The sequence below is a fragment of the Gymnoscopelus braueri genome, assembly GCF_963280865.1.
Source record: "Gymnoscopelus braueri genome assembly, chromosome: 16".
Lineage (NCBI taxonomy): Eukaryota > Metazoa > Chordata > Actinopteri > Myctophiformes > Myctophidae > Gymnoscopelus > Gymnoscopelus braueri.
Genome location: NC_137616.1, coordinates 33,962,991 through 33,988,866, shown reverse-complemented (window position 1 = coordinate 33,988,866; position 25,876 = coordinate 33,962,991). Strand labels below are relative to the sequence as shown.

Here is a 25,876-nt window from a genome sequence, read left to right as displayed (position 1 = left end):
TCCTAACTATCCATCATTTAGCTGGGGACCCCCTGGAACTCCCTCAAGGACCCCTGGGGGTCCCCGGACCCCACTTTGAGAACCAATGTTGTACTGTACTGTACTGTACTGTACTGTACTGTACTGTACTGTATACTAGGTGAATTGGACCTGCTTATTGCTGCTGTACTGTGGAGAGCCGAACGAATACTGCGCTATAGCGGCGAAGAACCAGCGTATACTAGAAAGCTCCGGTGACAAGCCGTCGCATATGAGGGTTTGGATGTCCGGACACTGAGCCCTGTTTTAGGGCGTTCCACATCCCTTCTGTCTGCGTGTGCATGTGGCATCGACAGTCTACAACGATGATGGTGATGCCGGTGCCAGCCCCTAGCTTCTCAACCCGCGGTATCCATTACACCGGCTGTCTCCGGCACCATCAACAAGGTCACATCGGATAAGGCGAAAAGATAAATAAATAAAAAACCCGGGTCATCGGCAGAGAAAATGGCGTTTTGTGTCACAGGCTATTAATATCAAAGGAAGTCAATAAAAGCTCTGAGTGAAACGAAAGAGAGCGTTTCTAAACGGCCAGGCTTTCTCCGGTTCAAGGTGAAATGACGAAGCGATACCTCTTTGCTCGATGCCTAGGATGTGGTTGTCGTGCCCGATGATGATGCGATTTGGCAACTTCACAGTAACAAGCCGACCCCCCCGCCTCTCTGCACACACACACACACACACACACACACAAATATAAAAAATGACTGTCTCCCCGTTGTAAGACAGACTATAAATTAAGCATTAGTCAGTGCCTTTGTTGTGAAGTTCAATCCTTTCTTTCACAAGTTCCCTGGGCAGCGTCTGCTCTGATTCACACCGCGAGTGTGTCACAAAGTTCCATTTTCTGAGGGAACCTTGGGTTCACACAGTTCCCTGGTTGGCTGTCAAATACTACTGGCGTGAGAGGTGAACAGAGGACCTGTTCGTACCAGCTTTCAGAATTCTCTTCCCTGCAGGTTGTAGTGTGCTGGGGAGCCAAAAAGAGTTGTTTTCATAAGTAAAGTATAGTGCAGCAGACAAACTACAAAAATCTGGAGCGTTTTGCACATTTCTGACTCTGTGTCGCGTTGGGTTCAACAGGGCCTATGCCGAGAACTTTCGCGTGGTGGTTTGGCTTGTGTGTGTGTGTGGGTGTATGTCTGTTTCTTGGAGTATTTCCAATTGTCTATACTTTTACTTCTACTCCTCAGAGGCAAGTATTGTACTTTTACTCCACTACAATTATTTGAAAACTTTAGTTACTAGTTACTTTCAGATATAAATGATGACATTATGAAACATACATTAACCACTTCAGCCCTATTTTATACATAGGCTATTTGAAAAAAGCCGATCTACACGCGTTGTGAGCTTGTAGATCTGCTTTTTTCAAAAGTTTTAGTACTTTCACTTTTGGTACTTTAAGTACATTTTGTGCTGGGGAGCCAAAAAGAGTTGTTTTCATAAGCAAAGTATAGTGCAGCAGACAAACGACAAAATCTGGAGTGTTTTGCACATTTCTGACTCCGTGTCGCGTTGGGTTCAACAGGGTCTATGCCGAGAACTTTCGCGTGGTGGTTTGGCTTGTGTGTGTGTGTGTGTGTGTGTGTACTGTATGTGTGTGTGTGTGTGTGTGTCTGTTTCTTCACCTACAGCAGCTATTTTCAGTCCAATTTCTCCAACTCTCAAGCTGTTTCAGCGGGTCTTTCAAGGTGAGGAGTGTTGAATCCGTCGACATCCCAGAATCAACAAAAAATGAGATTGAGCGAGAGAGAGAGCGAGGGAAAGAGTGAGAAAGAGGTGGTGATGGGGTGTGGGGGTTAGAGCGAACCAATCTCACGCTTAATTAATGATCGCTCCCCCGGGATTTACAGACATCACAGACAGATTGCTCCCTCTCTCTCATTCCTCTTCTCTCTCGCCCTCTCTGTAACTATCTGTCTATTGCTATCTGTTTGCTGCCTCTCCTTTTCTATCTCTCTCTCACTGCTTTCTTCTTTGATCTCTTTTCTATTTCGCCCTCTGCCCTTCCCTTGTTCTCCTTTGTCTCTCACCGCCAAGTCTGCACACGCACACACACACACACACACACACACACACACACACACACACACACACACACACACACACACACTTACTTTAGCAGTGAGGTCACATGCAGTGTGAAGCCCACAGGGATGGTGAGAACTACAGTATAGGGCGGTGGGCTCTCCTCAGTTGAACCCAGAGGCAGCGCCTTTGAGCCGCTGTAGGCCGTTGACTCACTTCTCACCTATGAGACAACTGTGTACAACAGTGCGTACGACTGGAGAACTGAGAGTATATAAGCTATTAGAAACACACTTTATTATGCTGTTGCAGGTATATGACACTAGAATTTTGTTTCGCGAATCAATAAAAGTTTATCTAATCTCATGTCCAGCGGTGTAAAGTAACTAAGTACATTTACTCAAGTACTGTACTTAAGTACAATGTTGAGGTACTTTTACTTTAACGGAGTATTTCCAGTTGTCTATACTTTTACTTCTACTCCACTGCATCTCAGAGGCAAATATTCTACTTTTACTCCAATACAGTTATTTGACAACTTTAGTTAGTTAGTTTGCATACATAAATTATTACATTATAAAACATACATTAACCACTTTAGCCCTATTTTATACCTAGGCTATTTGAAAATAGCAGATCTACAAGCTCACAACGCGTCGCGACACGTCGCATTGTGACGCGTTGTGAGCTTGTAGATCTGCTATTTTCAAACATTTTTGTACTTTTTTGGTACTTTAAGTACATTTTGATACCAATACTTTTGCATTTTTACTCAAGTAAATTTTGAATTCCGGACTTTTACTTGTAGCGGAGTACTTCTACATTGCACTATTGATACTTTTGCTTAAGTAAAACATTTGAGTACTTTTCCCACCACAGCTCATATCTCATCTTACAGTATCTTATCTCATCTTATGAGACATCACAGTACATATTGAGGCACTGTCTTTGTTGGCGTGGTGTTGTCATGCGTGTGGTGGACTACATTGAGATCTACCTTTCTTGTAAAGCGGGATATGATATGAGTAAGACCTGAGCAGGCTAGCATTATTAAGTCTGACTGTGCTGTATAGGAGAGGTTGTTAGTGAGGGCCATGTGTTATTAATGGTTTTAGACATGGCGGAGTGGATATGATATCACTCCGCTGATTGACACGGTAGATATTAGCCCGGCCATACATCTGCAGGGCTTAGACACCGAAGACACCACCACCCACGGCAACCTCCAGCCCTGCTGTCACAGCCCCGTACTGTGAAGAAGAGTCAGAGCTATACCAATCAGGCAACCAACGCTTCATCCTATTAGCGCTCTACTCATTTCTTTGATCCCATGCCTTCGAGTGGGATGACTAATTCCTAACCATCTTATCCTGATTTACCGTCTTACCCACAAACATGGATGGGGAGTGCACGAGCACGAGTTGCAGGCACATAAACACACACAATGAATTTGACTCGTTTGATAATCGGAATCACAGTCGACTTTATCGCCGCGTCACACGGTAATGGGTGCATTGCAGTCACAGGAAGCGTTAGAATAGAGAAGGGAGAATAATAGAAGAAAGAAACATATAAGTTAACACAGAACAAATCAAATAACGGGAAAGGCACAGTCAAATCAAATATACAGTGCATGAGTCAGGAAATCCTTCTTTGTACAGAAACCGTATCCTGCATATAAAAATAGCAGCAGGTATATGAACACCAAAGTGTCATTATGCATTGTTAAAATGACATGGTTAAAGAAATGAGAAACAGAGCATCGGGGATGAAATCACATCAATAGCAGCAGGTATAAAATGACGGCGTAACGAGCATGGTTGAAGTGCCATGGTTAAAGAAAATCGTAGCAGCACCGTTGTTGCACCATTTGGCTACGTTAATGTGTGGCACAGCTTTCGTCTTTTGGATTTCACCTTGATTTTTATCAAGTTATGATAAAAGGGAAGGTTCCACATGAATGGATCTAATTGTTAATTTATACTTTGTCACTTGACCGTGTGTAGCTCACTGGCAATAACAGTTTTTCAATACATCTGTTATAGCTGGTTGAATTCCTCCATCCCCTTCCATCTTAAGTCTACTGGTCTTTCACTTGAAACTTTGTTGTTGCCGGGATCTGAGGTCTAAAAGGCCGAGTATAATAGTTTAAATACTATCCAGACTTCAAATTATATTTTAAACCCAAACAATGTATTATCTTTTCACAATAAACATCAGAATGCAATGCATATTTTGTAGCAAGAGAAAGCTCCTTCTGGCTCTGTAACTAAAAGCAACTGGCATATGGTGAAATGAAATGGATTCAGTCCAAAGCCATTAGAGGTTATGCTTTGTAAAGCATCCACTAGCTTTTTGTAGTTATGAGGGGCCAGAGGTAGAGGAAGGTTGCTTCAGGCAGACTGTGCAGAAAAATACAGCCGTATAAACAATGCACTCATCATATTAATTTGGATAGGAAGTTAAACTGATATATGTGACCCATTAATACGTTTCTGTCCAAGTCGTGAGCTTGTACATTGCCTATTTTTGCTATTATTTGCATAATAGGGCTTAAGCGGTTAAACTGTTCCACTGAAAATGAACACACTTTCTTGTTTTGCACTTATGTCTCGATTTTTGGTGACGCCGTGCACCAGAATTTAGCATATTTGACAACATGACAGTTATATGCTCAAATTGCATATGAATTTTGTTGTTGAAAATTCAATTATAGGCTATTGTCTGCCCCAAGGGAGCTCACTTCAGTTCCCTTAGTCGTCGTTTTTTCTTATTTTTCAGGCTCGTCCTCCTCCATTTCACCATTATGCTGCCTCGATATGCGTTGCGTACCTGCATATTTATATGTAGCCATCTACTGTACTGTATGTGTTCACCTGCTCTATATATATGTGCATATATTGAGTTATCAATATCACTTTTTGCAAGCATGGAGCTTCCGTTCTTTTGTATTTTGTCTTATACTCTGGACCACTTTAGAAGCCTGTGTTTGCCATTGTTTTAGGACGTGGATACATAGGTTCATTAGCGATAGGATTTCACATCCGTTCCTAGAGGTCTGCCCCCTAGCCATGCCATTAGGTTGAGCAGCTGTAGATGGGACTTCTACCTACAGTATAGGCATCACATTGCTTTGGGCAAATTCACACAGAATGGTGTAAAAATACTCCATCCTCATTCTATAGTCCTCCTCATTAGCACCTTAGAGGATGCTAATGAAATGTCAGTCCAGTTTTCTTTTTTTGCTGAGTCGAGCAGTCCTCTGGGCGGTCCTCTCTCCTTCTCCTCAGGTATATCTTATTTATACCGCTGTGTTTTTATTATTATTATTAAGACAGATAGTAGAACAACTGAGAGAAGTGGAATAATTGAGGCACGGAAAGAAAGCTCTGACAGGATTGGACTTAACAGTTAGCCAGGGTACATCTTGTTCCAGTGACGGTGGTCTTAACCATTTTTACTTAACCACCTATTTTGAGCATGTCTAGGATATATCAGGACATGATACATCTGAGAGATAGAGGGGTATGAAGAATTCACCATGTGGATCCACAATACATCGTCACTGGTTATGTGTACCCTACCAAATAATACAGTAAAGCCTCTAGCAGTGAAACCCCCGAGTCTTCAGAGTCAGGGAAGGGTGGGATTTGTTGCTTGTGAAATGCAACTTTTTATTTGTATTGGACATACTGTGCTATATTATTAAAAAGTCGCAGAGTTGAGTTTTAAGTGGTTAACATCTACACCACCCTTTGGCATGATATCTTGCCTTTTCAACACTGGATAATGGCTTCGCACTGGCCATTAACTATTCATAAGAGAACTTACTTCTCATTGTGGTGTAGATTTGACTATAGGGCTTTGTCGAAGGTTGAATTAAGTTCTATGCCTCATATTTTAACATTTGTACTTGTTATGGAAATTGACATTCCTGCCAGCCTCTCATTATCCAGGGAAATGAGTGCCTGTCATTCTCAAATTAACTCTGTTGATAAGGGAGAATGTTTGATTCCTGGTAGCAATAGGCCATTGCTGTTAACTCAGACAGACAGTGACATCAAAAGAAACTTTCTTTCTTTCTTTCTTTCTTGCCTTTTTTTTTAATCACATTATTTTGGAATGGTCGATAATCCAGTAGACCTCCTGCACCAAAGTGCAGTTAAGTTCACTGAAGCATTTAGCTTGCTAATTGGTTAGTTAAGCTAGCTGGCACGGTGGGGCTCTGGGAAAACCAAAACATGCATTTTCACGCTTGTGAGCGCGATGTGTATATACAGTATACAGTACTATAGCTGCAGAGGGAGTTTACATTTTATGCAAAGAGTCTCTATCAGGGGAGATCAACCATTTTCTCGTCCTCAATTAACTTGATGCTGCTAGCCAGAGATTTTTGGGAGCAATTAGGACGGAAATGCAATCCGGAATATACCATGGGGGTAAGAAAAAACTGGGAAAAAAACAGAAAAAAACAACAGAGGGAGGGAGAAAGATCAGACTGAAAGTGATTTGCATGTCTGCTGTGTTTAAGAAATTGCTTGCGTCCATCATATTCAACTGGCACGGTGCTCAGGAGACTGGAAAATTAGAGGTGAATTGTTTGCAGTTTAATTGCCTCTTTTTTTTCCCTGCTGACAGGCAGGAAATGATGTGGAAGAAGCACATGCATGAACATGGACAGTGATCGTGATCATTACATTGAACTGGCGTGGATTGCCATTTGGTGTAAGTAACACGATGGCGGATTGACAGGAACATTGTCGGAGCCGCGCCCCGCTGAGCCAACCAGGATGCGCTGTAACTTTTAAGGCAGCTTTTTTTTACACAGTGTTCTCAACATCACTCCATCTGTCTCATGGAGCTAGATCAAAAGATGTCTATGCATGGTCTGCCAGGCTTGCTTATAAGCGATCGCTGGTTTATTTTCACTTTAAAGAGTTATAGGGAGACTTCTGCATGCTGGGCGGCAAGATCTGTTGTCAACACCTGTTAGCTGTGAATCTATGATGTATGAAAATGTAGTGCACGTAGAATCGTGCGCACGTTAACGCATTGAGACCGGGAACGCATCTGTGTCATTTTAAGATTTCTTTGGGCTATTCAAAAATAGCAGATCTACAAGCTCGGTGCCGCGCTACGAGCTTGTAGATCGGCAATTTTGGAAAAATCGTGAACATTTGTGCAAATCTTTGAATATATATATTTTTTTAAAGCGTTTAAAGCATTTGTAACTCAAATCTTTGCTTCTGGGGGTCCCTGGAACAAAATATTTTGAGATGGGGCCAAATACATATCATTTTGGGGGTCCTTGACATGAAAAAGTTTGAGAACCACTGATATAGCAACATAGTTAAAAAAAAAAGAAAAAACTGCTAGGATTTAGAAGACATTTTGTAGAATCGGAACCTCAGGTTCCGGGTTAATTTGCAACTCTGAGAGTGTACAAAATGTGGTCCATTGGGTTGCATGTGTGCACTCTCAGAGTGAAAGGATCTCTGAGGGTTTCAGAGTGTGGTGGTTATGTGTGGGTAGATGTCTTCCTGTAGTGTCCGTCTCAGTGATCAGCTGCCCACACACTGTGCTGTCGGCTGTAATTGTGTAAAGGTCAGACTGAGAGGTATTGGGCCTCTCCTCTTCTCTCGCTGTCGCTCTCTCTTTCAATCTCTGTCTTCTCACCCCTCACACTTTTCTCATTTTCCCGAACAACCTCCTTTCATTCATTAAGTCGTTCCTTTCTTTCTTTCTTTCTTTCTTTCTTTCTTTCTTCGGTAATTTTTTGTCTTTCACTCTCTCGCCAATTTTGCAGCCCTTATCCTCTCTCTCTCTCTCTCTCTCTCTCTCTATAGTCTCTTTCTAGTCTCTCTCTCTCGTGGCCCTGGTGGGCACCCTGGCAGTGCACTCCCAGTGCATTGTGGGAGATGGATGCTAGAGGTCCCACTCATTGCGTTCCAATTAGGAGACAGCAGACTGATGGAGAGACCCGGGCTGCTTGCCGTGTGCTATATAGCTCATTAAAGGAGTGTATGTGCACGTGGCCGTACACATACGTACACGTGGAAAAGTTTTCACTGGGTGCTTTCAAACCTCACTCTCACACACATACACTAAACTCAAAGCCAATTGCAGCTGTGCCCAAGTGTGTGTGTGTGTGTGTGTGTGTGTGTGTGTGTGTGTGTGTGTGCGGGTCAGTGGTGTAAAGTAACTATGTACATTTACTCAAGTACTGTACTTAAGTACACTTTTGAGGAATTTTTACTTTACTGGAGTATTTCCCATTTTCTGTTCTTTTACTTCTACTCCACTACATCTCAGAGGCAAATATTGTGCTTTTACGCCACTACAATCATTTGAAAACTTTAGTTACTAGTTACTTTTCAGATATAAATTATGATGTTATGAAACATACATTAACCACTTTAGCCCTATTTTATACCTAGGCTATTTGAAAATAGCCGATCTACAAGCTCACAACGCGTCACATCGCGACGCGTTGTGAGCTTGCAGATCTGCTATTTTCAAATATCTTAGTACTTTTACTTTTGGTACTTTAAGTACATTTTGATGCCAATACTTTTGTACTTTTACTCAAGTAAATTCTGGACTTTTACTTGTAACAGAGTATTTCTATATTGCAGTATTGATACTTTTACTCAAGTAAAACATGTGGGTACTTTTTCCACCACTGACACACACGCACTCAACATCTTGCACATGAACGTGCTAAAACGGGGCAGAAAGGATCAGCCGTGTTGTGTGACACACACACACGCCCCCCAAAGCAAATAGTCTCTGCTGCCGGCATCGTACATGACAATCTCATTCCAACACTGTCAGGGAGTGTTGTTCTCCTCTGTCGCGAGAGAGCCGGCATGCAGCATTCAGTTTGTGATGTTATTTATGAATATTTCATGTTGCTTTTGTGTTGCTGGTGTCAGAGACTATGTCCATGGACATCCATTAAGCGGCTCTCTGAGTGTGTGGGTGTGTGTGTGTGTGTGTGTATGTGTGTGTAGGGGTGTGTGTGTGTGCGTGTCTGCAAACGTGGCATGCATGGCCGTTTGTCTCTCAGTGTGTGGGAGCGCGAGCAGTGCGCTCCAGGGGTTTTGAACCACGGGGAGTTTGGGGTAATGACTCCCATGCCTCGCAGCGTCGCTGATGGATCCCCACGGACTGAATGAGTCCGTGCATGCATGTGTAATGCATGTGCACTTTGCGTATGGAATCCCACCCCTTCACACACACACACGTTCACACACACACACACACACACAATCACGCGCCGACGACGATGGAGGCAGCCATGCAAGGAACCTACTCTCATCAGGAGCAGTTAGGGGGTTCAGTGCCAAGGAGAGCCATGCAAGGAAGAGCCAGGGATCAAACCGTGAAACGTACGGTTCTTCCCAAATGGCCTAAACAATTTATATATGCATGCTGCTATCTGAGAAACGTTTCTCTTTTAAGTGATGTATGGCGGCGGAGGAATTTTGAAAGTGCAATACCGTAGCGCTTTTATTGTCGAATGAAAATGTATGCACCCATACAGTGTGTCACCTCTGAGAGCTTAACCCATTCAATCCGGGATCACATCTGTGTCATTTTAGATTTTAGCATTATTTTATACTTTGGCTATTCAAAAATAGCAGATAATACAAGCTCATAGCGCGGCACTGAGTGCCGTGCTATGAGCTTGTATAGCTGCTATTTTTTTTTTAAATCTTGAAAATGTGTGCAAATCTTTCAATATGTATTTTTTAAAGCGAACATGTTTATTTATTATTTTTTTTATATTCTTTTGGGCTTTTATGCCTTTATTTGACAGGACATTAGGCTGACAGGAAATGGGGAGAGAGATGGGTGGGTGACACACAGCAATTGGTCGTCGGGATCGGGAGTCGAACCCGCGACACGCTGTCAAGCTGGATTAACAGCGTATGTGGTATGCGCCTGGACTACTAGGCCAGCGGGCGCCCTAAGTGATTATTTATAACTCTCAAATCTTTGCTTCTAGGGGGTCCCTGGAACTAAATATTTTGATATGGGAGTCGTCGGCCAAATACATATAATTTTGGGGGTCCTTGACATGAAAAGGTTTGAGAACCACTGATATAAAAAGATAAGTTTTTCAGAAAACGGTTAGGATTTAGAAGACATTTGTACATGCGTTTCCCGGATTGAATGGGTTAACTGAATAGCTGGGAAATCATATGTGAACCGTCTGTCATAATGTCTTATGGTAAAATGGTGCATTTATAAAGCACCAAAAGGGCTTTACCGGGTGTATTACATTCAGCCATTTACGCACACACACCGACGGTGGACAAAAACCCCAGCCAAGGCACCAACCTGCTCATCAGGTGCGGTTCAATATCTTGCTCAAGGACACTTCAACGCTAACCCTGGTGGGAACGAGGAACGTTCAATTTCCCAAGCGGCCACTCAACCTCCTGAGCCGGTGCCTGCCCTGCTTTTAGCATTTCAAATCTTTAAAGCATATACGGACGCTCTTTGGGGTTCAGGTACCAATAGACCTACAGGCCACACACACCACATTGGGACTTCAATGTATTAACATTCCGTTCCACACCGTTTGGCAGCCGCATCGATATAAAAAAAGTTGGAGGGAATTGAGTCGCGTTTCTGTTTAATTAACTTTTTTTCCCCCCTTCCCCCTCACCAGAACAGAAAGAAAACTATTACTGAAATTAAACTAATCTTTTTTTTCCCTACCTTCCTCTTTTCTCAGCCGTTTAAAAAAAAAATATATATATACATACACAGTAGAAGTCACTCTTGTCCCCATCCAAAACTGCGCCGGGGTACTTAGCGTTAGCATTAAAGGAAAATCTATTGCATTCTTTTAAATAATTACCATCAAGATGTGTCAAAGTTAATGGTTTCCACCATTTTCTCTTTCCCCCCCTCCCCCCCTTCCCCCACTCTCTGGCGTCTTTCTTCCAGTGTAATAGTGTTCATGTACCACTCCAGCTGCGCAAAAGCTCCCCTAGCTGTGCATGGTTGTGATAATAAATGGTAAATGAGGATGTGTTTGGAAGCTAGAGTTACTGCGGCGCTCACAGCGCTGGTGACTTACAGCACTAATGGGAGTAATGAATCTCTGTACAGCACCCCGTTCCCCCCAGTATATTTACTCTATCAGAAATGGCAGTGTCACATGGTTAGCGTGTGTGTCTGGGCGGAAACCAGATCTTTGCAGAGGAATGCACAGATTTATTAAGGACAAATGCAAGAGGCCACTTATTGTACATCTCTGCACAGGAACACTCTGATTTCCATTATGCATTTGTGTGCATATGAAATACTGTGTGTGTGTGTGTGTGTGTGTGTGTGTGTGTGTGTGTGTGTGTGTGTGTGTGTGTGTGTGTGTGTGTGTGTGTGTGTGTGTGTGTGTGTGTGTGTGTGTGTGTGTGTGTGTGTGTGTGTGTACACCGCGCGTTGAATATGACCTATGCGAACGCCGCCTTTGATGTTATAATGAGGCATGCATATACATGTTTTTATGGCTCTTAATGGACAGTGTAAGGCGCTGCAATGTACAGAGCACGCCTGTTGCACTCAGTATCAATAAACTAATTATGATAGTGTATTATGTTTGTACTTTCCGTACTTTGGATGAGTGTATCTGTGTGTGTGTGTGTGTGTGTGCGTGCGTGCATGCGCGTGTGCGTGCTCTGTTGCCGTGTAGGCGTGCACAGCTATATATATATGCATGCTCTGGTGCCCCATAGGGGGTTTGGTGTGTATTTAAAGCAACAATTTTTCTATCACTGATAGTGTTTCAACTTTCATCTTCTAAAAAGGGACTAAATCAAAATGCTTAATTTGGTTTTGCGCTCATTAGAAATTGAAACCAATGGGGACCCCCGGCTAATTTGGAGGAAGCTGTGAGCATCAGCCATTCCTCGACGCCCACATTGATTTGGCGTCGTTTGCGTTGAAGTCTTCTTCAACTGGGAGAAACTTAGCAATATAGAAATGGATTGAAAAGGGAGATCAAAGTGCACTCCACAAGGACAGGAAAAAAATAAAAGAGAGATCCAATTTCAGGACCTCATATCAGGCGTTGCACGTTTGCAAATGGAAACGTCAATAAACGTTACGATGGAGCGTGTGGCCTGGCCTCAGTGAGGGAGGGAATGCTTTAATTGCAAGTCTTTTCTCTTCTGCATTCATCCCAGTGTATTTACTCCATCTGATATTCTGTGTGAGATTTGACAGATGGGCATGTAGCTCCGCTGGGTTTCTATCTCCATGGGTGTCTCAGTCTCTGCACATTTACACCACAAGCAAATATGGCCAAACAGAGTATACGGGTCATGAATAAATATTTCTGCTGTTGGCAGAAAACTGCTATTGAACACGGCTTAAAACATGGCCAGTCTTTCATGAGACCCCTTTACACTGAGGTCTGATTTATACTTACCGTAAATTTCGGACTATAAGCCGCGACTTTTTTCCCATTTTTCGACCCTGCGGCTTATATAACGGTGCGGCTTATCTATGGATTTTTACAGCTAATGGCCACTAGGGGACCTCTTAAATCTATGGATTTTACACCCGCGGCTTATAGTCCAGTGCGGCTTATATATGTACAAATCATTCAATTTAGCTGCTGCGGCTTATATTCAGGTGCGGCTTATAGTGCGAAAATTACGGTAGTTGCGTGGAAGTGTCACACACTGAAAATAGCCTTTAACTAGCTCACAATGTGTTGCATCGTGCCGTGTTAATAATAATAATAATATTGACTTGAATTTATATTGCGCCTTTCAAAAACCCAAGGACGCTTCACAATTACAAACATTAACAAACTATTTGCCCAAAGCCTGAGTAAACGTGTCTATTCAGGGCAGACTTGAAAGAGTCTGGCGAATCTCCATGAATCTCGGTGTTGTGAACTTGTATAAAATAGGGCTTAATTGGTTAATGTATGTTTTATAAAATAATCTTAAGTTTTCAAATGATTGCGGTGGAGTAAAAAGTACAATATTTTCCCTCTGAGCTGTAAAAAGAAAAAATTGGATGGAATCAAGTAAAGTAAAAGTACCTCAAAATGGTACTTAAGTAGAGTACTCAAGTAAATGTAGTCACTTTCCACCTCTGAAAACCTGTCATTTCCTCCTTTGAAACAGAGGAGCCACTAGTACGCCCCACACGCCAACACTCTCCAGTCTCGACACTCAGCCCTTCAATTGGTGTTCCAATTTCAGTGCGGTAGATGGTAGATGATGTGGACGTCTATGGTTAGAAGACCTTCCTTCCTTCACTCACTCACTCTCCCTCCCTCTCTCTCTCCCTCTCTCCCTCCCTCTCTTTTTCGCTCTCTCCCTCGTCCCTGTGTTGTCACCCTCCCAACCCCTCTCTCATTGTTTGTTTCTCCTCTACCTCATAACCTCATTCCCACTCTCACTGCGTTTCACTCTAACACAGTGTGTGTACGCTTGTGTGTTTATTTTTGAGTGTATGTGTCACACTTGTGCGTGTGTGCGTGTGTGCGTGCGTGCGTGTGCGTGCGTGCGTGCGTGCGTGTGTGTGTGTGTGTGTGCGTGCACGCGCGGCTCCCTGATGACCTTGTACACTGCGGCAGGGGGGTGATTAAGGATCAGGGCCAGAGACCATTTCCTTTTTCCATGGGAAGATGAATGGCCGTGTGTGAAAGTGGCTGCCTATGGCCTCTGGGCAATTAGAGTTTGCTGTGAGCCAGCACTCCTCGTCGCCACTCTCTGTGTACAAAGCCAGGTCCTTGAGCCAGAAGAAATAACTCCACGCGCCACCCATTGCACTACTACGCTACGAGGGTGGAGCGTATTAAACGCAATCTCACCCTTTTGTTGTTGTTTTTTTGTTTCAACATTCCAGCTGTTCCCTCCATCACTTCATCGCTCTATACCTCTTTTTCTATCTTCCATCTCTTTCTACCCCCTCTCTCTCTCTCTCTCTCTCTCTCTCTCTCTCTCTCGTTTTCCATCTCTATATGACCTGAGAGGAAAGGATACCGTTGAATGGAAAAGCCACCAAAAAGGGCTAATTTTAATATCAATATTTGATCTGTGAAATCAGTTAGCGGCTTGGCTTTGGCCCCCCTACGCTCATTCCAGAGTTAATTTGTCTTGTCATTTATCTGCGACTGTATATTGGGGAAAATAAACAGGAACTCCCAGTCCTTCTACTGATGTTTGTTCATGTCCTTCAGCCATGTCTTACAATGAATTGAAAGCACCACAACCAAACGCTTACTTAGCATGATCTCTGTGTGTGTGTGTGTGTGTGTGTGTGTGTGTGTGTGTGTGTGTGTGTGTGTGTGTGTGTGTGTGCGTGTGCGTGTGCGCGTGCGCCAGAGCAACAGTGGCTCAGAATGTATTGTTCTTATTGAACTGCCACTCCTGTGGCAGCACATGTTCCCTTGTTCCATTCCTCCTCTCCTATTTTTTTCCTATTTTTTGTTTCTGATAAACCATCTCATCTATCATTGGTGGTGGGGGCAGGTCATGAGCAAAAAGAGTTGTGGCAGCCTATTGATAGGGATATAGCCCGGCTCCATCGATTCCCCTTGTAATACAAGCTTCTCCCTTGTCAGCCTGTCAAAGCCCAGATCGGACACGATAACGCGCGCATCAGACAGCCGTCAATGGAAACGCAAGCCTCCACCAAGGAGATGACTATCTGGGTCCTTTAGAGAGGAGGGCCAGTGGAGAGGATGAACGAGAGAGAGATAGAGAGAGACAGACAGAGAGAGAGCGAGAGATATGGGATGGTACCTTGGCCTCAGATATCCTGCGGTTTCCAGGTTAAAGTCACATCGGCCATGCTTTTCTCTCCTTTTTTCACCCCTCTGAAAACCAGCCTTCAGAAAGTATTTATATCTCACATATATATTTGAAGGAGAAAAAAAAACAGTGTCTCTGGTCAAGGTGACTAAAGAACACCTCTGGGAAGAAGAGACTGCTTCTAATTCCGTCGGTCTTCGATTTGTCCTTGCCTTCCGCGTGGTCGCTTTGATCTCTCAACACGCAACCACACTGGATATCCATGGCAACTGACGGTCAGGATGAGGCTCTCGAGGAGAATTGATTTGTTTTGGGGCCTCTTTTTTCCTCCCCTTCGGTGAAAAATAAATAGAAAAAAAAACTAAGAAAAATATTTCTTCAGCCATTGGGCACTGTGGGCATTGTAAATAAAACCAAATCAAGTTTTGATGGTGTGGATGGTGGACTGGATATATGATGTTGACTGCCTTTCCCCAGAAGGCCCCAGTCCTCTGGATAGCAGGGCAGTGAAGGTCATTTGTGTTATGATGTTGCCTCGCTGTATGATGTGACTCACTTTGGGCTGTGTGTACTTAAACACCCGCGTTGTTTAGATTAGCCTTTGTCAGCCTTGAGACCCAGAGCTGTACAGTGCGTGCGTGCTCATATTTCATGTTGTGTGAATATAACTTGAGGGCGACGGCAGTGTCTGTAGCCTTTATGCTTCTCTGCTGCCCCTGGGAGAAGACAGTGTGTTTGTTAGTTTGTATTCTTAGACTGTTGAGCACCAGGCCATGGGCTCGGCTTTGCTGAAGAACATGATCGCTTTATTGTCAGTTTACACTGGGTAATTGGATTTTTTTTTTGTATTCCCCCTTAAGGATATCCATCTTAGACGCACACGCAGCTTCCGACGCCACTTTATTATATTGGAAAGTGCGCGCCTGGCACGCACTTCGCATTTCAGCGCTCATTGCTGGAGGTACAGGATAGTGTTGCTTGAGGGAGACTTGGACGTTGATGTGCAACCTTCCCTCTCTCCTGTCACCACTTTCTGAAAGGGAGCTCAACCCCTTGTTGGCCATGGGGGTCAAACCAACAACCATCTAGATTTAAGGCTTGGTCATGTCATTATAGGCGGTCATCTTAAGGATTAATCATTTTCAAAATATGTGAGAAAGTGGAAATAACAGATTTACAAGCCGTCGTGACTCGTTGTGAGCTTTTAGAGCAGCTATTTTCACTTTTCGTCGTACCACGAGGTATACAGTGCTTGAGTGGTTATGCTTTAAGTAGTGTCTTTTTTTCCTTTTCCAATGAAAACAACAAATAAAGGCCACAGTGACAAAGCTATACTGTGTGTCTTTTGTGTGCCAAATGGAGGGAGTTGTGCTGCTCAAGTGGCAACACACTGTAGTGTAGTCATGCTTGGTATGTCTATGTCGGTATGTCTATGTCGGTATGTCTCTCCAGAGTTCAGTAACAGGTTGGAGGAGAATGTGTGGAAATAATGTACATGCCGGAAGCATTTGTGTTTCACAGCGAGCCCTGGTAGCTCAGTGCAGACCGAACTGAACCAAGGCCAGCAATTATCCATCACCGAACAATATAAATCATCTGTCTGGAAAACCAGTTTGGCACGGTGTAATGAAAATTGTCTTGATTTCACCTTCTCTTTTTTCACCCAATAAATTCTTCCACCGTTTATGTCCACTCCGAGGTCAGCCTCTGATTGGTAGTTGAGCAGGAAATCCATCCAGTTGCTGTGGTAATTGCAGGCTTTTGTGTAATAATGGCCTCTGTGCTGCCGCCGGCTGATTCACTGTGGTCACATCCGGCCGTTTCCTGATTAAATGGCACAGAAGGCCTGTTGAGAGAGAAAGAGGGAGCGACAGAGAAGCACAGAGGGAGAGATGGAGAGAGAGAGAGGGGGAGAGGGAGAGAAAGACACTGTTGTCTTTAACGCCGTCTCATTTTGTTTGTCGTAATGTCATCAGCCGTGAAAGCAAAAAGCAGTGTATTTTGAGGCCCATCTACCCGGGGGAGGCTGTCTATCTTTATCGATCTCCTGTGTGATCCTTTCAGTTGACGTGCTGAAGTGGTCAGAGGTAAATGCTGTTTTAATGAAGTCTGCCGCCGATCGATCCGACTGTGGGTGTTTGTTTGAGGAGTTGGGGATTTGAACGTCTACTGAAGGTGAGGCTGATGATGCTACTCGGCGACAGAAAGATACCGGATTTGTTGATTTTTTTTATTTTTATTATTGGGGTGAAATCACATGCTACAAAATGTGTGTAGAGAGAATGCTGCGTGTTTTCTCCACAAATGCACACAAGCACAGATAATGTACACCAAACACACACACACACACATACACACACACACACACACACACACACACACACACACACACACACACCGTGTGACACTTAAAACCTTCCCAAAACTTAAAAAAAAATCAATTCTGTTTTGAGAATAATTTTGCTCCAAAAAGGAAAAGAAAAATAAGAAATCACCTGCTGCCAAAATTTACCCTACTCTATGCTATGGAGATTTAGACAGAGAATTGGATTTCCCCAGCTGTGAAATCAGTTTTTGTCATCCCACCGGCCAACCGCGTCATTATGCTCTACCCCACTACAGGCCCCCTTCACTGCACACAATGCAACCTCTGCCAACCACCACTCTGTTCCACGCGCCCCTCCATGCATTCACGCCATCCGGCTATACGCACCCCTTCATGCATTCACGCCATCCGGCTACGCACCCGGGGGCCACATGCGGCCCCCATCACCTTCACTTAATGCGGCCCGTTCGTTAATATCGGAATACTGATATATTATTGATTTCAGCTGTTACAATTCCAAACATGCAAACATGACCAGCTTTAATTACTTCAGTCTATATTAGTAGCTTAATGACTATAGAAATTCTATTGTCTTTTTTATGTCCAATGCATTTGTATTTAAGTTCATTAAGTTAAGTTAAGTATAACTAAATGCATTTGAAATTAAATAAAAATGTTACTTTTCAGGATTCCAATAAAAAAATAGCAAAAAAATAGCAGATCTACAAGCTCAAAACGTGTCGCGCTGCGACGCGTTTTGAGCTTGTAGATCGGATATTTTTGCTATTTTTGTGTGTCATGGAATGGCGATGTACCGCATTCATTTACAAAAAAAGTAATTGGAGATAAGAGATTTCTGCCCGACAGTATCTGCAATGTGGCCCTCTGGAGTGAGTGTGGAAATATAGTGGTATTGGCCCTCTCCATCATCAAAGTTGCCCACCCCTGCTCTATGCGTTCACACCATTCAGCTGTACGCACCCCTCTATGCATTCACGCCATTCAGCCTCGTGCCGTTATATATGCAGTGGTGGAAAAAGTACTCAAATTCTTTACTTAAGTAAAAGTACCAATACTGCAATATAAAAATACTCTGTTACAAGTAAAAGTCTAGAATTCAAAATTTACTTGAGTAAAAGTACAAAAGTATTGGCATCAAAATGTACTTCGAGTACCAAAAGTAAAAGTACTAAATATTTGAAAATAGCCGATCTACAAGCTCACAACGCGTCGCGATGCGACGCGTTGTGAGCTTGTAGATCTGCTATTTTCAAATAGCCTATGTATAAAATAGGGTTAAAGTGGTTAATGTATGTTTCATTATATCATAATTTATATCTGAAAAGTAACTAGTAACTAAAGTTTACAAATAATTGTAGTAGAGTAAAAAGTACAATATTTGCCTCTGAGATGTAGTGGAGTAGAAGTAAAAGTACTGAAAATTGGAAATACTCAAGTAAAGTACAAATACCTCAAAATTGTACTTAAGTACAGTACTTAAGTAAATGTACTTAGTTACTTTCCACCACTGTATATATGATTGACGTCTCCGGCCAAATCAAGGGAAGGTTTCCTAGCTTTGCGTGTCACTTCATTGGTTCCGCATTGTCCCAGTATAGCGGAGTGGCATTTCAATCTGGCACGGTTACAAAATGGCAATACGGTACATCATATATTTCACGGGGAAAATGAACGCAGAAACGTGACAGCCTTCAGCAGCTCTACGAATGTCCAAACATGCATATCAATGACCTCCTTTTCAATCTCTCACCGAGATGAATTGAAGTCGGTCATATGATATGATATGGTCGCCTATTTTCGATTTCTATTGAAGGGTTTCAATCAAATGCAGAACATTGGCTATATTGGTGCAGAGAACCATTTCAATGAAACCGTGTCACGGCAGCCCGCCAGGCCTTCCTCATTAACATGAATTTGGTGGGAGCGGAAAGGATTCGATTATTTTATAATTTACAGTAATCCTTGGTGCAGTCTTCTTTTAAGTCACTTATTAAATCATATACATACTGTATGTGTATATATTATTTTTTTGCTACTTAGCTATTATTATTGTAATATTATTATATAGTGTGTCTGTGTGTCTGTCTGTGTGCCTTTCGCGGGCATAACTCGTGCACCGTCCAACTGATTGACTTCAAACTTGGACCAGCGGTTGTTTGTGGAGAAAGCGTCAAAACTCTGTGTCTGTGGGAGGGGGGAAGGGGGGGGGGGGTGTAGGCATCAGCATCAAATGCAGAAGACTTGAGCACCGAGCAGGCACACTAGGGTTTCAAACCGTAGCGTTTTAAATGTGGGAGTATTGCAATCCCAGATTTGACCACCAAGGTGACGGCAGCTTCACTGCGGTTCTGGGGGCTTGGGGTATACACTGGTATACTCTAACAAGTACAATGTGGGGCATGCATTCCCAACCTGCATCGTTCAGCTAACATTATCATAACCTAGCCTACAACGGGTGGGGCATTCAAATGGCCTTGCATAATTTAGATGTTGAAATTCTATGGTTTGATCCTTTTTTAAGAAATTATTGTCACACTGCACTGTCCCGTTTTGATTCGAGTTTTATTCAGTTTCATATAAAACACTTTGTTTCAGTGAGTGACTTTGTTTCAGCCAGTGCTCTATAAATAAAAGTGTATCATTACGTTACTCCGGCCTCTGCGTGAGGTCAGGTCAAAGGGAGCGAGGAGATTAGAAGCTCCGTGTGAGAGAGATGGGTGTATGAGGCTTTCACCCATAGAGCCCAAAGCTTGGCTAAGGCTGTGTTATTACATGGATTAGCCTGACACTGCTGCACACAAATGCACGCGCACGCACACACACAAACACGCGTGCACGCACACACGCTGGTTTACACGCTGGTTCAAGCAGTGTGGTGCACCGCGCGCGTCCTGAGGGCATGTAATGTGTTTGTACCCTAAGCCGGAGCAGTGGTTTTTCTGCTGGGAATGTTATTGAAAAGCAGGGGACAGCCACAGGCCACGAGTAAGCCCAGATCCTCAGGCCTCTTCTTGCCTTCAGACGTCTCAGCAGAGAGAACGCGTCCCTCCGCGTATGTCATTGGCACACGTACAGACGGAGGTATGTCGGAGAGCAAACGCCCGATTTGCGCAGCACTTGTTTGCACGCCGTGTCGTAGCGCTCCCCAAAGTAGCTGATGTCCAAGCTCAGCCGAGCTTGTAGATGTGCCGTTTTCACACCCGCAACCAAGGATAAATCAGGCTTTTAAGCCATTCAATCCGGGAACGCATCTGTGTCATTTTAGATGTCTTTGGCGAGTGCCGTGCTATGAGCTTGTAGATCTGCTATTTTTTTTTAAATCGTGAAAATTTGAGCAAATCTTTGAATATATATTTTTTAAAGCGAACATTTGTAAAATATTTTGTTCCAGGGACCTCCAGAAGCAAAGATTTGAGTCACAAATGTTCACTTTAAAAAATATATATTCAAAGATTTGCACAAAATGTTAAAGATTTTTCAAAAATTGCTGATCTACAAGCTCATTGCGCGGCACTCGGTGCCGCGCTATGAGCTTGTAGATCTGCTATTTTTGAATAGCCAAACTATAAAATAACAGTTATAGCTCAAATCCAAAATGACACAGATGCGTTCCCAGATTGAATGGGTTAACCACTTGAACCCTGTAGCGTCGCTGCACTGTGGGGAAACGGTCACCGAAAAGAGCAGATCTATACAAGCTCGTTGTGAGCTTGTAGATCTGCTGTTTTCGGCAAGGACAGTTGGTGTAGATGCAACAACAAAAAAAAGCGGTCAAATAGAGCCAACTCAGGTCAGGTTTAATGCATAAAGAGGGTTTAAGGTATGGTATACTGTAACCCCTGGTGTGTGTGCAGTTTGTTTGGGTGTTGAACATTGTATTCTAGAGATCAGTATACTGGCCTATTGATGAAGATAGTATATATTTTTTTATGTGTGCCGAGATGCTCTCGGCAGTGGGCTGATGCAGCATGAATGTACAAACACACACACACACAGACGCACGCTTTGAACTTGTGACGCGCGATCGTCGAAGGCTGAAATGGCTGGAACAGAATGTGAAGTGGCTGTGTGTGTGTGGTGTTTCATTTTCTCTCGCAGCCTCCCATCCGCCGCTATTATAATAACAAGCAATAACCCCGCTTTCAGCAATAACCAAGACTTTGTATGCTCGTAATGTGCCTTCAATAAATAATATCACACTTACCAGGGGGCCATATTTTGCAACAATTTAGTTTAGAGAGTCCCCCGTCTTGCTTCAGTTTTCGCTTTCTCATAGTCATCGCCGGAGCACATAATCGCATAAACACACACACACACACAAACACACACACGCATACAAAACAGACAAACCTGGCACAAGAGCATTTCCAAACACAGTGATACGCGGAGACAGAAAAGCACCGACAATAATCCCTAATCACACACGTAAAGTATATTAGGAGTATACTACAAAAAAACAGACTCCCTCAGCAGGATGTTTTTGGTGTATATGTAAATATAGTGCATGCGTACGTGTGTACACTGTACTTGTCTTGATGTACTTGTGGGGGGCCAAATGTCCCCACGCGTATAGTAGAATTTGAGAAATAGTTAGATTGTGAAGACACAGGTCCTCACAGGACCTATATTAGAGATATAGGCTTACAATTATGAAAGGATCCAGGTTATAGGGTCAGCCGTTTAGAGTTTAGGTATAGGGATTAGGGTTGGAGTGATGCCAGATTTTTTCTTTCTTGGGCCTCAATAGCAGCAACACGTCGCAGTGCAACACGTAATGTACTATTTTTGTATACGCTACACTGGTGTGCATTGTGCAACTACTTACAACTCAGGCATTAGGGTTATCGTGAAAAAAATGGCAAAGAATTGTGAAAATGGCATTTATATAAAAATGCCGTCCTAAAGTTTGAACCCACTCAATCCGGGAACGCATCTGTGTCATTTTAGATTGCTTTGGCTATTCAAAAATAGCAGATATACAAGCTCACTGTGCCGCGCTATGAGCTTGTAGATATGCTATTTTAGAAAAATTGTGAAAATGTGTGCAAGTCTTTGAACATACATTTTTTTAAGTGAACATTTTTAACTCAAATCTTTGCTTCTGGGGGGTCCCTGGAACGAAAAATTTTGAGATGGGGGTCCGTGGCCAAATACATATCCAATTTCTTTGTTCTAACTCCTAACAGTATGTTGCTACATCAGTGGTGCTCCAACTTTTTCATGTCAAGGACCCCCAAAATGATATGTATTTGGCCGCGGACCCTCATCTCAAAATATGTTGTTCCAGGGACACCCAGAAGCACAGATCGGAGTTAAATATATATATATATATTCAAAGATTTGCACAAATGCCAAATAATTCATAAAATGACAAAGATGCGTTCCCGGCCTTAATGGATTAATGTCCTCAGCATGTGTGTGTGTGTGTGTGTGTGTGTGTGTGTGTGTGTGTGTGTGTGTGTGTCCGTAGCCGGCGATGAGAACCCCTGCGTCCTCGGGGGGCCGCAGCATTAGCATCATCATCATCATCATCATCAGCGGGAGACGGCACATGGAAATAAAGGCAGCGAGCAGAGAGAGGCGTGGGGGGGGGGGGGGGGGGCGTTTCATTAGTCTGTCAAACTCAATGATATTTAGAGTCCCTGCACCCTGGGCCCGGACGGACGGGAAAACTCAATCAGCGCTCTGATTTCATAACCCCTGCTCGGTGACAGGGCTTATTTTATCGGCCCCACCGATCCCTTCTAATAAACGGCCGGGCCGGGCCTGGCACGTCGCCGCGTGAAATACAACCTCCACGCCGTCCTCCGTAGGTCGACCCGAAAGCGGAGGTGTGTGTGTGTGTGTGTGTGGGTGGTAAATCAGAATTGTGGGCTACTTGGAAGGTGCAGATAATCCACCGCAGGTCCGGATATAGCCCCCCTACACACACACACACACACAAATCAGAGAGTCCAGGACAGTGTTGATCTGGCGAGGGCTTGGCGGGGGCCATTGATTGTGAAGCGGGGGGGAGGGCGGTAAATAATCTGCGGCAGAGCGAGTGCCGAGCGAAGGAAAACAATTATCTGTGCAGGCAGGACGCGCCGTAAAGTGAGGAATGATAAACACGGTGAAATATGATTGCCTCAAAGTGATATATGAATGCCGAAGGACAGGCTGTGTGGGGTGTGTGTGTGTGACTGTGTGTGTGTGTGTGTGAGTGTGAGTGTGAGTGTGTGTGTGTGTGAGTGTGAGTGTGTGTGTGTGTGAGTGTGAGTGTGAGTGTGTGTGTGTGTGAGTGTGAGTGTGTGTGTGTAGGGGGGTGAGTGCTAGCGGTATATCCTTGAAGTCTGTGGGGAGGTGTACAGTTGAGAACTCAATGCACCACGCCATTTCTGACCACCTTATTTTCTGTGTGTGTGTGCCTGTGTGTGTGTGTGTGTGTGTGTGTGTGTGTGTGTGTGTGTGCCTGTGTGTGTGTGTGTCTGGGTTTGTATCTACACGTGTGTGTGTACGAATGCACTTACATGTATTTGTGCGTGTGTATGTGTGTGTGTGTGTGTGTGTGTGTGTGTGTTATCTGATGACGTGCGTACGTGCTTTTCTGTGTGTGCGTGTGTGTGTGTGTGTGTCCCTCTCTCAGCAGACGACGGACGACATCGTGTCGTCGGCGGAGTGCTCCAGCGACGACGAGGACCTGGAGGAGTGCGACTCCGGACACGCAGGTAGGACCAGCGCGTCTCGCTGTGCTTGCTCTCAAACCCTTCGGTCTACTTCCTCTTTCCTTTCTTTCTTTCTTTGAGTTTTTTTGCTACGTCGAGGAGCCACTCCTCTAAGCATCATGTCCCATGGGAGCCTCAAGTGTAACTTCAAACGACTTTCCCATAAAAAAGCAAAAAAAAACGCCAGTAGAGAAAACATACACGATAGCGGGAGGGGGAGGGGGTGGAGAGAGAAAGAGGGAGAGAGTTAGAGAGATAGAGAGAGAGGGAGGACGGGGTTGGGGTCCCCTCAATGTGTATGTAAACTTTAAAGAGCTCTAAGCACTTGGAAGTAGGCGGATGAAAGGAGTAAGTTGTCGGATGCTATCCTTAGCGTGCCCTCTGTTAGAGAAGACATTAACAGTCTCTACTGTGTACTCGACCTTCTGCTCAACTGCTGTATATACCGCATATATATAAATGTATATTTACATATATGTATATAAGCATAGCCTGAGACTGTATAGCTTATAAAGTCCACACTTAATAATCTCCGGTACAAGTTACACTTTGTTAAGGGGCCTCCAGATGCAGACATGGCGAGGCGTCGATACTAATTTTGTCCGCTCAGCGTTCAGTGGCGAGCGAGGGAGAGAGGGGGTAGAAAAAAAAGAGAAACTGTACGTTGAAGAGAAAGTACAAAATTAGTATCGAGCCCCATGTCGCCCACACTGATGCTTCAAAATGTATCTGTCCTGTACATGGTTGATTTCCTCTTGCTGTGCGTGTGTGCGTCCCGTCCCCCCCTTTCGACAGAGGATACATTTTGAGATTCTTTCGAGAGCAAAAAGATGCTTTCGGCATAGATACTGTGATATGTAGCAGACTAACTGCAACGGAGCCTCTTCCTTCGCTCCTCTTCCTCGCTCCTCCTCCTCCTCCTCCTCCTCTTCCTTCTCTCTCTTGTTTGTACCTCTGTTTTCCTTCGTCGGAGGCTTGCCTTACCTGAAACATTCTAATAGAGAACAGATATCCTCGAATTTCTGTGCGCATCGTCTCTCCCCCCTTCCTCCCTCCTCCCTTTTACACACACACACACACACACACACACACACACACACACTCTGACACACTGACACACGCACGCACGCACACAGACACACTGACACACTTTAGATGTCATTAGGTCAAAGTGATAATATTTCCGAGTCAGACACTGAGCAGTGCTAGCTGGTAAAGCAACGCTCAAGTATATCGGAGCTATAAGATAGCAGACAGCCTCAGATCTAAACGGGGAAAGGGTTCCTTTGAGACAACTTGGGTTTGGACCGCCGCACTGTGGATGTTTTAATATGCAGCTGTCAGTCAGGCCTCTTGCCTGGGAGGGTTTGGCTCTCGTCCCAGTGGCGTGGGGATAAACCTGGAGTGCATGAGCTCTGCTGAAACTGGCTGAGTGTGCGAGAGACTTAAATTCCCCTCAGGCCCCTTGCAAGAAATCATTACCAGCTCAGGCGATTTTAATTGCTGCGCTGTCCTTCAAAACGCCATCACGGCAGACTAATTGATGCCGCCTTAATCTGGCTAAATATGCCCCGGCTTGGCACCGAGCATATGTCCACTTTTCGCAGCTAATAATGAGGCCAACAATGCCGTTTTCATTCAGACACCGTGGAAACAATCAGTCGCTTTTTACACGCTGTTACCTCTGGCCAGAGATAAACAAGAGATAATACAGCATTTATTTAAATGAGGCCTCTGAATATGTGTTGATATTGCCACATATGAGGGATATGCGACTATCAATCGGCTATTAATTTAGCTTCTTTGCCCTATATCTGCGAAAGCGACTCATTTCTATTGAAGCCTTATCCCGGTGCAACAGCATTCTGTTTCCCTGGAAATTGTGCACACAGTTTCTTCTCCTTGTGTTCACAGGCTCTGATGTGAATAAAAAAGTCATTTTCTCCTCAGGTTCAACTCGTATTCGC

General features: G+C 43.9%; 1 protein-coding gene across 1 annotated transcript in view; it reads left to right on the top strand.

Annotated features, from left to right (window-relative positions):
- nrxn3b (neurexin 3b) overlaps nt 1-25,876 on the top strand; it is a gene marked incomplete at its 5' end in the record, with an annotated part of 438,954 nt that overhangs the window by 401,179 nt on the left and 11,899 nt on the right. Inside the window, one exon of the mRNA XM_080453658.1 lies at nt 23,831-23,912. Within this exon, the coding sequence (XP_080309784.1) occupies nt 23,831-23,912 (82 nt within the window). The remainder of the gene's footprint in view (nt 1-23,830; nt 23,913-25,876) is intronic.